The 13,535-nt window shown below is 47.8% G+C and overlaps 2 protein-coding genes across 2 annotated transcripts in view; one reads left to right on the plus strand and one right to left on the minus strand.

Annotated features, from left to right (window-relative positions):
• The first annotated feature begins 5,143 nt into the window (after window positions 1-5,143).
• LOC135810890 (ephrin type-A receptor 4a-like) lies at window positions 5,144-6,665 on the plus strand. Its single transcript, XM_065324296.1, has one exon. It carries the CDS (start codon window positions 5,230-5,232, stop codon window positions 6,211-6,213), a length of 984 nt encoding a protein of 327 aa, XP_065180368.1. The 5' UTR covers window positions 5,144-5,229; the 3' UTR covers window positions 6,214-6,665.
• Window positions 6,666-11,095: 4,430 nt separating this feature from the next.
• Window positions 11,096-13,535, minus strand: part of LOC135810161 (dynein axonemal heavy chain 5-like) — a 42,990-nt gene continuing 40,550 nt past the window's right edge. Inside the window, exons 71-73 of the mRNA XM_065323630.1 lie at window positions 13,064-13,216; window positions 12,403-12,594; window positions 11,096-12,203 (exon numbers count right to left, since the gene is read on the minus strand). Of these exons, the coding sequence (XP_065179702.1) occupies window positions 11,997-12,203; window positions 12,403-12,594; window positions 13,064-13,216 (552 nt within the window). The 3' untranslated portion in view covers window positions 11,096-11,996. The remainder of the gene's footprint in view (window positions 12,204-12,402; window positions 12,595-13,063; window positions 13,217-13,535) is intronic.

The following is a 13,535-nucleotide window of genomic DNA, read 5'->3' on the forward strand; positions in this document are numbered from 1 at the left end:
TTGTAGCGATTGAAAACAGGATACATGACTATATTGAAAAGGATTTGGACACAAAAGTAAAAGTGATCTAACCACTAGTGTAGTTTGGATTAATCGGAAGAGAGCCAGCTATAAATAAGCAGTCTTGCAATGCCCAGTAACAGACTGAATCAATACGAAGCGTTGGAGTGAATGAGACCAGTCGCTCCTCTTCGCCGCATCATTTTGTTCCAAAAAGGGACTTTTCTACCCGTCCAACATGACTCGCATCACTCGACACCATCTCAACTTTACCCAATGGAAATGGACTTCCTTCCGCTCACCCTCACAGGTCTCGGCCTCACAGGAAGTACGTGTGTATTCTGAATGTATATGTACTTCATGACTGTGTTGACGTTTTTTGCGAACGTGATAAAGGATGTGCGAACGTGTGGTGTGTTTTGTCTGAGAGGAAGTACTCGAGATAGATAAACCTACATATTTATGTTTGTTGGAAGCGCGTAAGCAAGTTGGTATCTTCCGCACTGGGACAGCAGGCTAAATATCTCTCTGACATACCCTTGTCACAACACGATCCAGTCCAAATCTGTCCAGTGCGTGGCCAGGCTATTTTCCTTGCTGAAACTTACTTAACGCCTACGTATCATCCATTCACCTACATGTACATCTAAACTGTCATGCATCCTGAGTGAGGTTATTTCGTATTTGGAATAGATGCCTTGGGCACTGCTACATGTAAATATTAGTCCCTTTCCAAGAACACCGATCAATATTTTAGTACATGCATTGGCTACATAGCCCAGGAGTGTACTGGAGTTCCCGGATGTACGTTCTTGAAGGCCCATGCAGGCGAGTGTCGACTGATTTGTGTAGCCCAGTTGCAGTCTGTCCACGAATCATGTAGAAATCACACAGGGGTGAGATGGTGTGAAGGCAATGGGGAAGTACAGTGTGGGATAGACCATGCGTGGTGTGAAGGCAATGGGGAAGTGTGGGATAGACCATGCGACGACTGCATGTCGCTATACAGTCATGTTCACGCAAATGAGTGCATACGCATACGGCATAGCGTGTGAGCAAAGACAGCAGGAATGGGTCTGAAACAGGGTGCTTGAAAGTGTGCCTGTGTGGTGTATGCACCTTGTCCTTACGGGGAATAATGAAAGTGACAAAGCACTGTCTTCAGGGTACACAAAGAGCAATTCGGCCGGCATGGTTTCAGGGAGCAACATGGCCGACTCCTTCCTTGCAAGGTCACGCTACCAGCACTGTGTATGCATGTACATGTACATGTTATGATAGGCGTGTATCTATTACAGGCGTGCCCTGAGGTGACGATAGGGAAGGAGGCGAAGAAAACAATCTCCCACTTCCTCACCCGCAGGCTTTGAATTTTCAGGCCATCAGAGCGTGTGTAAATGACGCGAGAAGGTTTTTTCTTACCCCCTAGAGCTCCTGACATATTTATATACACGGCAGTGAGGATCTGCAAATGGAAGGCAACACGACAGTCAACATGCCATAGGAAACCTCAGAGAATACTTCCGTTCTAGATTCCTCTGCAGCAAGGGAATGTCTTCTCGCCGTGGCATCCCGTAAAAGGTAAAAACTCGATTCCGTTCCCTTCCCTCCTTATGGCTGGACCTTCTGCAGCAGAGTTTATTTTAGGTCTCATGTACTAGCATAGTAGATACTGGGTTTGATAGCGGTAACAGCAGTCCTTGAGAGGAAGGTGAAAACTTGTGATACACTGTAACAGATAGCGAGTCGGTAACAGACAACCCAAGCCGGTGGAATCCTGCCGTTCTCTCGTCACATTCTCTTAAACGAGCGATACGAGTACTTAGCCGTGAGCAGCTCATGCAGCAATTAGACAGGCTCGCAGTGTTCCATGCACAGGAAAGAAGCGGAGGGGAGGGGGGGGGCACTCATCAACTGAATACATACCCACGTTTTATGTATGTACTCGTATGGGGCATGTGGCAACTTCCTCCCGTCGGTGATGTTCTAATTTCTTCTGGATACACACATACATCTTGTGTACATGCCATGGAGAGAAGGGGAGGGAGAGGGAGAGAATGTGTGTGTTTGTTTGTGTGTGTATGTGTGTGTGTGTGTGTGTTCAATTAGTGTCTCCCTTCCCCTCCTCCTCCCTCACATACAACACGTTCATCTTGTAGGTAAATATGGATCCTGAACTTGTAAAAACACGAAATGGACTCGACGATCTAAGGTCCGCATCAGTACTATTGCATTCGAACAGTGTTCCTTGGAGTTCACTGATCCGCACTGCAGCTCGTGCACTCACAGCCCGTGAACTTTGATACCACCACCTTGGTAATCACAGCATAGACGTATATATGGACAATGGTCTTTTTCCACCTTCACGCCTTCACGCATGACCAGTACGGGATGATGTGAAAGAGATGCTCACTTTCCAGCAATCTAGTGCCAGGCACACGTTTACATGAAGTCCATGAAACATGACTTCGCAGCATGGCGTTAGGGAGTGCACCATTTCCAACATAATGTATTTGCCCTTCTTCAATAATGCATTTGCAATCTTCTAACACGGCGGCAACGTGTAATGTTACATTGGTTCGCAGATGTTCTCACTTCTCCAACAGGTGCCACGCACAAACCCATTTCCTTGTCGGCCCCTGGACTCACACCAGCTAATTGGTCGTACATCAGTCCTTGCCCAACACAATGTCATGTATTTCTCACGGGACCACGATGGCGCAGAGGGGAACGCGGCTCGTTTTCCGCTTGCAACTGCAGCACAACGTGCACATGTACATGATCGCTGCTTGGGGCATGGCTGCCCAGCAGTTTGGGGCACGGCTGCCCAGCAGGTTGGGGCACGGCTGCCCAGCAGTTTGGGGCATGGCTGCCCAGCAGTTTGGGGCACGGCTGTCCGCAGTTTAGATTCAGTTTGTGTGCTTCGCGAAGATGCTCTACGGAGGGCCACCCAGTCTCTTTTCCGATGCAGCAGACCCCATAGCCACAGCAGCAGACCCCATAGCCACAGCAGCAGACCCCATAGCCACAGCAGCAGACCCCATAGCCACAGCAGCAGAAAAAGAGGTCAAGTCTGTGTGGTACACTCAAGCTTCATAGCACACTGTACACTGTACACGTGGATTGCAAGCCAATTTGTTTAAAGTACTAGTAATTATCAGTTTGGATTGCATTTTTTCTCGCTTTGCGCATGTACTCGTGATATGCATGCACAGGAATGAAAACATACACGAATTGGGTTTTTTTACACGAATAGGCACACACGGTCGTACACGCACACGCGCGCACTGCACCACTCCTGTGCTGGGAGTGCGAACATGAAAACGCCGTAATTGCACTTGAAAGTAGCGCTCAGTACACGCGAGGTGTGAAGAGTTGTAACCAATATACTGAATAAGTACATGAAATAGCATGAAACCGCTCACAGGAACACCACACGTTTGCACTCAACGGCTGTCCTGTATGCGCAATATCTGACATCAATAACTACATAGAAGCAGTGAGGACTTTACGACGGTGTCGATTAGCACTCTTGTGCGAGCTTTTACGAACGATCCTGAGAGGGTGAGAGAAGTTCTTTCCATTTGAACAGTGCTACATGAATGTAGCGTATCTCGCCCAGTTCCTTCGACATGTTACGTTAAGGAACTCAGGGGCAGAACGTGTTTGATGAACAACGTGCCGATAGGATCTCCGGCCATCCATCACGTTCAGTTGAAGGTGTTCTCGCATGGCCGACGGTTTTCTCAGCCACTTGTAAAAGCAAAGTAGCTTTGAAATTGGAACATTGCAGGAATCGTGCATATGTTCCTCAGTCACACAAAAAGCACGATTGTGAAATGCCTTACTCCAATTTTGCAGAAGCTTCGATAGCAATGGCGACCGGAGAGGGGTTGCCAATTGGAGTTTCCTATCGGGCGGAACACAAAGCACTGGAGCTTGCTTCCTTCTCCTCCACAAAACACGCAGACACTTTTGCCTTCTCTCTTCTAGATCTATTTACGTTCGCTCTTATTTGACAGATATAGACGAGGCTGAGTGTGAATGGCAGCCAGTTCGACAAGTGCTGTTTTTCTGTCTTCTTTTCTGCCGGGAAGCCGGAAATGATCACCTTCATTTCCCCTCAGCAATCGACCTAAACTGTAAACTTGAACCGACACCACCACCACTATGCGTGTAACATACTTCTGTGTGACAAACTAACTACTGAACGCTCGCCGGCCGTTACTATCTCTGACGTTAACAACTTACAACTTCATTACTTACCTTAGCTCAGTGAAGCTGTATTTCGCACCGTGCACATGCTTGCATGGGATATATTGTTTACATGATTGTGTTGTATTTCGTGTCGCTACTCCTCTTAGCACTGCGTCAGCGTCTTGTCTCTTCATCCTCGGTGAGCTATCCGCAGGTGTGCAGCGCTGTGCATGCACGTTTACAAAACTCTAGTATTGCCTGTATGTTCCTGCTTCTCAACTGGTGCAAGACGCAGAAGACATCGCTGATAGGAATTGTATTACGATTCTTCGTTCCCCTGTCTTCAGATGTATAGCTGATTCTAAAGTATGCAGAAGCTGAAAAGCGGGCGTCTTTCTCAAAGAGCAATGACGAAAGTAAATGGTGGTAATAGTATACACTGATACGTGCACGGGCTGCAATGGGTTGCGTGAAACATAGAACAAAGACTACTATTATTCGTAAATTTGCACTTTGTCGGGAATAATAGATGATTGAGAACACTTTCAAACCAATTTGTTGTCAGTGCCACGACTTCCTGTCGATGCCATACATGCCGCGATGGTGAAATCATCTCATTCTCACTGCTAATTATTATCAAACTATAATGAGTGGCAAGCCTCCACACCAGTCTCCAGGTATGCAGGTGCTAACTTTACACGTATTCCACTTCATGAGTCCTGCACTGCACATTTCCTCCCAGTGTTTATTCTCTGTCACCTAGCTATAATCCCGTCAGCTATGTCACTGAAGACTACCAAGGGAGTTGGGAGGAGAGATGATCTTAGACTTAGAGGTGTTGGCGATTTTACACCATCGATTCACTCCCACTCAGTGTGCTAATTTTGTCATCCCCGCTTTCACTCTATAATATGCGTTCTAGGACGCAGTCCCAGAAAGTAAGGACGCATTGGTGAGAAATAGTTTGTGAAAAAGGTAACCAGAACCGTCTACCAACTTCGACTATTCCGCCAAGTCAAGGGCAAGAAAATCATGCTGGCTCCGGCACCTGACATTCCTGGTGTTAAGGTCACCTCTGTGCTTGGTCGAGGAGGTTTCGGTGACGTATGGTTAGCAAAATGGGATCAGCCAGCTCTGGGATACGGACCTCCACTCAACGTCGCCGTTAAAGTCCCCAACATGGGGGCACGATCAAGCAGTCGATTGAGAAGGTCATTCCTCCGAGAAAGTCTCATTGCCGTCAATCTCAAACATCCTAATATCGTGGAAGTACATATGGCATCGGAGTACCAAGGACTTCCTTTCATCATCATGGAGCTAGTTGATCAAGGTAGCTTCAAGGAGTACGTCCGCCGACTCCGAGGTCGAGCCATCGTGTCAGGCGGTCAGCGACGATGTAAGATGTGTGAAGGAATAGCGGAGGGCATGAAGTACTTGGAGTCCAAGCGGATGGTGCACCGCGATTTGGCAGCGCGCAACATTCTCGTTACACGTGACCTAGTGTGCAAAATCACTGACTTCGGCCTAACTCGACAAATGACTGGACAGGTGCTCTCGGCTACGACTGGGCAAGCCAGCAGCTCGCTAACACGCCGTGTATATTCTTACGTAGCCGGTAATCCTGAGACGACTGCCGTACCGCTGCTGTGGAGCGCACCAGAGAGCTTCTTCGGTTTTTCCACCACCAAGTCTGATGTCTGGAGCTTTGGCGTGGTCTTGTGGGAAGCCATGACATTCGGGGAAGACCCGTATTTGGACATGGCGGGTATCCGGGGCGCACAGGGCCAGGTCAGTCCAGTGGAGTTTCGCAGACTTCTCGACAACGGCGTGCGACTGCCGCAGCCTCCCGGTTGCAGTGAAGCCATCTATAAAATAATGCGAAGCACCTGGGAACTGGAGCCACACAAACGGCCAACCTTCAGCAAACTCTCAGATCATCTGCGATTCCTCACAGATAACTGGGCTCCTTTCGTCCGACCTGATGGATGGAACCATCTAAGAGATCAACAGGCATAATCTTGAACATGGCAGCGCACTCTAAATTCCACACTTAAAAAAATTGACAACAGAAAGGTTATGATCAATTGCCATATCGATTTCAACAGAGAATACCCCCCCCCCCCCGTTCCACCGATAATTGAATTCCTATTGATTCCGACGTTGATTTCATACTGACTAAACGAATTATTTTTCATCTTTCACGCTACCTGTTGGTGACTAATTGCATGCTTTCTTTCCCTCCGCCTCATTTCTTTCCACGAAATTTGCGTTGGGAGTAGTCACAACACGAAACTTCACTACAAGTCATGATTCGTTTACTTGCTCGCGAGATAAGAGAGATTGCGCTCTCCAGTGGCGTTCCAACACATGGCCGAAATGCGAGTAATAGGCATACTAGTGATTGGCGGTGATTTCCGGGCTGAGATGTTCTTCTCTCTTTCTTTGTCTGTGTCTGTGTCTGTGTCTGTGTCTCTCTGTCTGTCGGTCTGTCTTTCTCTCTCTCTCTCTCTCTCTCTCTTTCTCTCAACCCTCTCTAACCCTCTCTAACCCTCTCTCTCTCTCTCTCTCTCTCTCTCTCTCTCTCTCTCTAACCCTCTCTCTCTCTCTCTCTCTCTCTCTCTCTCTCTCTCTCTCTCTCCCTCTCTAACTCTCTCTCTCTCTCTCTAACCCTCTCTAACTCTCTCTCTCTCTCTCTAACCCTCTCTAACTCTCTCTCTCTCTAACCCTCTCTAACTCTCTCTCTCTCTCTCTCTCTAACCCTCTCTAACCCTCTCTGTCTCTCCTGGGCAAGGGCAGGTTAATGCACGTAAACTGTAGGAAAGCAGAGTTCGTGTTCTTGAACAGCCGCTGTCTTGAGTACTCGAGTAGCATGGACTTGTGAGACTGCGTCTAATGTGTTATTGGAAGTGATGCTGCCTGTTGGCCAATGTGTCGTCCATCAGGGCCAGGATTCGATCACTTAGCAAACATGTGCTGAATGGAGCTTCTTCGGGAATGTGATGACCATCACGTACGTAACATCGCGTATGTACGCGTATGTATGTATTATTAGAAAGTTCCAAGTGGTACAAACCTTGACCTCCCCAGTTGTCCTCTAGCTCTGTTCACTGCAGGTACACACGAATATTGATTGTACAGTGTGAGCATGCAGTTCTCGCCTTCACACTCCATTTCACGCGGCATGGCGTCCACTTATCACCAAGCCATGCTACAGATGTAACATAATCACCACCTTCACACCGCTCACACTCGCTGACACTCTTCACACGGCTCACACTCGCTAGCAATCGTTCACAGCACACGCCGACATATTTAGAGACCCCATAGATCTTCTTCGGGGCACTGTGCAGATGTCCAAAGTCAGCAAAAGCCAAACAAAGAGATGCTACTCTCACCACGACGACCACCACCACGGCACTGGTACAGTCATAATCATGCAGGGAGTCGCGAAAGCCAGGTTTTCATGACTTCCTGGTCATACCCATCATGACAGGTAAACAGCAGTTATTTTTTACTATGTTCACATTCCCAGCTCGAAAATAATAAAGGAAGACAATGGTACTGAGTTACATCCAATCATATGTACATGTACATCCTGGGGAACCCTGGAACAGTACAATCATAACTATAGCGGGCTCAAAACGCAAGTGATCAAAGAATGTAAAGCTTTCCTTTTGATCTTGTCTCTTAGTGTTGTGACCTTTCCACAATATTGTGTTGCATTGTTTAAAAAAAAACCTTTGAGCAGGAAAAAAAATCAAAGAATGAGTAGTACCCAATACATCGAAATAAGTATGTGTATGCACATACACAAACGCATGTGTGCCAACACATACGCACACGCACACATGCAAACGTTCACACATTCGTATATATGCCAGTGGATCAAGTAAACACACACACACACACCATGTAGTGTATGTACCATGTTTACACCCATCGCAAGAGAAGCACGCAAATCTGCAAATGCACTGGATGTGCACCCACAGATTTCCTCTTATAGCAACGATAGTGAACAAGATCTGAATGAGACAGATCAAGACTTGCGCCACATAACTGTCTAATCCACATCACTGGCGAAGCCATGTGAATCGACCACCAATACGACAAAACCATCAAAGTTTTTTCTCCAAAAACAACAAAAATAACTCCAAAGCACGAAAAAGGCCAAAAACTAAACCAAGAACATATGCAATAACATGTTATTTAGAAAGACAGGACAAGTGAATAATTAGTCAGTCCATTGTTCATGATGGTCTCCGACGGTTACGTCGGCAAGCGAGCCTCCGCCACTGCCAAAGCAGCGTGGGACCACCAATGCACACCTGGTCTACACCACACGGAGTACATCGGCATAAAACGGCCAAGACAGTTACCTATGCACACCCTACACTTGCTGGGGTAACCAGTATAGACAGCACGCTGTTTGATAGAAGCAGACACTAGAGGCACTGGTACCTTGAAGTGAAATTGGAGTTACTTTACCAACCAGCCTCGGCTACTGAGTACTGGGAACCCAGAGCCAATAGACATACCAACAACCTCAGCCATGAAAGCTATTATAGTAACGACACACTGGATTGTGGAGCCGAAACCAGTCCAACACACACACACACACACACACACACACACACACACACACACCTTGGAACCTTGCAACTGCCACCTAAAGGTGCTGCAGTGCCTCAAAGAGACAAGGAGGGCAGAGTTACTTCTTGCATTTGTGTTGAGCCAGGTACTGGAGACGTGTGAACTTCCCAGAGCAGGTCAGGCATGGGATGGTGCGGCGCTCGGAGCCAGAGCTGCATGTTCTGCAGTTGCAGTTGTGCCGGCGGTGCCCAGCTTTGCTTTGCTCCGGAAATAGCGGTCACAGGTGTGGCAGTGGTACTGACATTGGCTGCAATCAGGTGGGCGAGGTGCAACTATCTCTGGAACTGGAGCGTCACCAAGGCTGGGGGAGCAGCTGTGCACAGCAAATCCACCTCGGCTAGCAAACCAACGATGGCACGTTTCGCACAACACAGCACCGGCCTGTTCATGGATTGGCTTCAGTCGCTCTTCCCTGCATTTGTGCCGCCGAAGTCCGCTTTCACTGGCGAAGAGTCGCTCACAGATCGCACAACACACTGACTTGGCTGTCGTTTCAAGGCGTAAGCGCCGTGCAACAATGGCATCCGAGATGGACTTGATCCACTCGCCACGTTCAGCTACGAGGTCGTAGAGTCTACCAACCGGTTTATAAACCGAACGCCTTGAGGTCATCGCGTACCACATCACGCCATCGACGCAAATCCACCCTTGCTCCGGAACCATCTGTCGCACTGGTCGCAGTGACAACTTGCTGTTGGCTTACGGGTAGGGCACGCATAGCTGTACACTTGTGTCGCTTCCTGTCACTTACACGACTGAAGGAGCGGTGACAAGTTTGGCACACAACCGGTGATGGTCGAGGTCTGTTCTGCTTGTCTGGCAGACAACGGTAAGCCTTGCGCCATTTGGAGCGAGAAGAGGTGGCCACTTCATACCAGTCGTCAAGTGGTTTGACGTCACTCCGAACACAGTCTCGCCACCTTTTCCGCGGACCATGGGCAGGTCTCTTGTTTGGCAACGAACCGAACAGTAGAGCCTTCGGGATGCGCTCATCCTCCATCCTTGCCACATGACCAAGCCACTCAAGGCGACGTCTGCTGAGACGACACTCCATGTCCAAGTTATCTCCCCAGCGCTCCAGAACTTCAACATTAGTTATCCTGTCATTCCATACATCATCTTGACGACTGATGCCCAGAATCGTGCGGACACAACGGAGATGAAAGACAGACAACGCATGAACATCAGCCTTTAGCGGTACCCAGCATTCGGACCCATAGAGCAGAGTCGACAGCACAAAAGCATTGTACACTGACCGCTTAATGGATATTGTCAGTGTTACATCGTGGAGTATCGGTTTCTTCAGAGCGCCAAACGCTTTGGCAGCTTGTGCAATCCGGGATGTGACATCATCATGACATCATCATGACATCATCATGACATCGGCCGTTGCTGTGTATATGTATGTTGGATCCAAGGTAACAAAAAGACGACACATGGGCAATATCCATAGTTCGAATCGCGAGCGGCTCTAGATCGTCGTTAGAGATGTTGGGGCCAGAGACCATGAACTTGGTTTTGGTGGCACTGACGGTGAGGCCAAAATCGCTGCATACATCCACAAATACCTCCAAGGCTGAAACTGCGGACTGGCGTGTCGCGGCCACAAGAGCGGAATCATCAGCAAACTGACACTCTGTCAGCTCCAGGGATCTATCACGGCGGCTACGGTGGTGGAGTAGCTTCCCATCTGGCTCGAAGAAGACCTATGCGCCTACCCCATGGATAGGCTGCACGCGCTGGCGCCAACAATGCATCACTGCCCACATAAAGATGTTGAATAGGACATGGGCCATGCAACATCCCTGCCGCAAGCCGTTCGTCACAGGGATGCCATGGGGTCAGCTTCAACATTCGACAGACGGAGAGTTGCGGTCATGCCGTCATGGAATGCACGGATAACAGTGATCAGCTTCTCAGGGACGCCAGCTTTTCGCAGTACTAACCACAGACACTCTCGCGGAACTGAGTCATAGGCTTTCTTCAGGTCAATGAAGATAAAGAAACACTTCTGCTCCTGCTCGTAGCTCTTTTCGATTAGTCGCCTTGTCGCAAAGATCATGTCAGCACACCCACGTCCTGTGCGGAAGCCACATTGAGAGTCTGGTAGCACATCATCTAGTTTATCAGCAAGTTGATGATGTGCTACCAGACTCTCAATACACACACACACACACACACACGCGCGCACACGTACACACACACACACACACACACACACACACACACACATTATTCGAATAGCAGCTGCATGCTTCGCTATGAATGTAAAAATGCTTTTCATTCAAGACTAGTAGTGTGTAGGCTTTGACAAGAATCATCAATCAGCCGATGGGATACTGGTCTTCGTGAGCAAGCTGGCTATTGGTGTTCGAGATTCAACATGCATAATACTATAAATGTGAGTAAAGTGGAGCCAAATACACCACCGGAAAGGACGTACGTGGATACTTGCATCTAAACAAATCAGAAATGAAAAGCCAGCAATGAATACTTGTAGCTGTATGAAATCTAACAGGGAAAAGCATCTCGTGGCATAACAAGGTTCACAGACCTTGCCGCAAGCACAAGCCAAATAGGAATCGGAAAATATCTCTAATAAACTTGAATGAAAAATCAAGAGCCTCATACAAAATGGCAGGGAAATTGTAAACATTTTCTCACGATGAATACGTCTAGGAATATTTAGAAAGGCGGCGAGAACGCTACAATCTATTATTATCATAGCTTTCTAGGAATATTATCTAGAATTATGCTACGATAATTGCCAAATTAACTTTTACAGGGCAAGGTAAACACGGAGCAGCGAGTCAATCCGGTTATCTATGATGAATATTCACACCCAGCAACTTCTCCTTCCCTGCATCGTGAACCATGCATGAGGTGAACATGTAGTTGAAATGTGCTCCCATGAATACGATTACAACATTGCTTATGCAAAACAAACAGCCCAAACACCCAGGGATGAAAAAAAGTTTGGCATGAAAACTGTCATGCGCACACACGTCCAATACACACATCCAGTGCAGGTGGCCGTGAGAAGGTCTTTACCACACTCGCACTCACATACATGATAATTTTATGTAGATAGGATAAAAATGTACAGAATTCGAAAACAGGACGAAGAAAATACTATCTTGACATCCACCTTACTTGGTGTCGCACAGAATGGCAACACCACGCCTAGTCCAGTGGTCAGGCGACGCAGTGGTACGTAGGTACAACGTAGTGATGTAATTCAGATCGGTGCGATTGGGTTTCTTGTACACTGGGCATTGATACAACTTGCCATCGCGCTGTACGCTACCGGACTGCTCCGCGTAGATGTGAATGATTGGCATGGGTACAAACAACACCTGGAGGGAAATGAACAGAATGGTAGTGCTGTCAGGATGCTGGCTGAACCTGTGGAACATGTTTTACAGAAGGCATGAATATGTACTGGTTAATCCTGCTGTGTAGCCTCTTTGCTCAGGAGTGACAAAAGCAACACGTGAACATATCCATCGAGAAGCTGTTTTTTCGCCTTACTGGCTAGTAATGTGTTGCACTCACCTTATTCTGCTGTTCACAAAGACGTTCGTGTCTCCTGTCCCAGCCGGCTCCATCCAAGAAGAGTCCACGCACGTACACACCCTCCGCTGGGACTTCCGTCACCTCGTTCTCGTTGTACATCTTGGTGACACGGTTGTTGAGTACCACACTGTCCAATGCCCAGTTGGCGGCCTTGTGAGCGCGGGTCACGTCCTACACAATGCATAACACAACAGCCGCAATGATGCTGTAATCATGTGCTCATCGGATGAAAGCAATATCTAAGTAAGCCTCCCATGTGACCCTGGTATTCCATCGCTCCTTATGACGGGGAAATCCCACAAGCCATGAGTGTGAACTTCCCGTGGCTATTTAACTCTGCTCATGCTGCCACAAATAAATCAATCAGAGTGCCCCGGACAGAAAGAGGCCAGTAAGGCACAATGCACTGGAATATAGTGCAAAGAACGTTAGCTCTGCCTGCCAAGCCTAGGGGAGTGCAGCATGCACCACCATCAACCAACACAACAACTGTACTGGAAGCACAATACCGAGATCCACACCAGCACATCAGCGAGATCCACACCAGCACAATACCGAGATCCAAACAAGCACATCGGCGAGATGAACACAAGTAAAGCACTGAGCTCCGCAAACTTGCAGTTACTGGAATGGTACACACCTGTCTCATTGCCGTGAGGAACCCTTGAGGATTGAAGAATCCTGTCATCCAGAAGACATTCGGTCGGCCTTCAAAACACCAAGATTGTAACTGATGATGCCGTTCGAGTAACTCAGTGAACCAGAATCCCAGGGTTGATGACCGCCAAGAAATCTTTAGGAAGACAAAGTAATCGACAGCAAGTCAAAGTCTAATCTCTGATACCAGCAAAACACAGGGCAATGAACTTAGAGAGAAACGTCCTCAAGAGTGACAGAAATGAACAGGCGAGGACAAAAATTGTATGGTTGAGTAGATTTTGGAAGTACTGCCTGTTCACCACAAATGACATCTGCCATCAGGCTGCAGACTTGAAAGACTTCCATAAACTACTTGAGTGCCCACAACAATTTTTGGAGAGGTTTTCCACACTGGAAGGAGAAAAGAAAGCCTGTAGAAGTCAGAATCCTCCTTCATATATTATAACTGACAG

This window comes from Sycon ciliatum, chromosome 2 (genome assembly GCF_964019385.1).
Source record: "Sycon ciliatum chromosome 2, ocSycCili1.1, whole genome shotgun sequence".
NCBI lineage: Eukaryota > Metazoa > Porifera > Calcarea > Leucosolenida > Sycettidae > Sycon > Sycon ciliatum.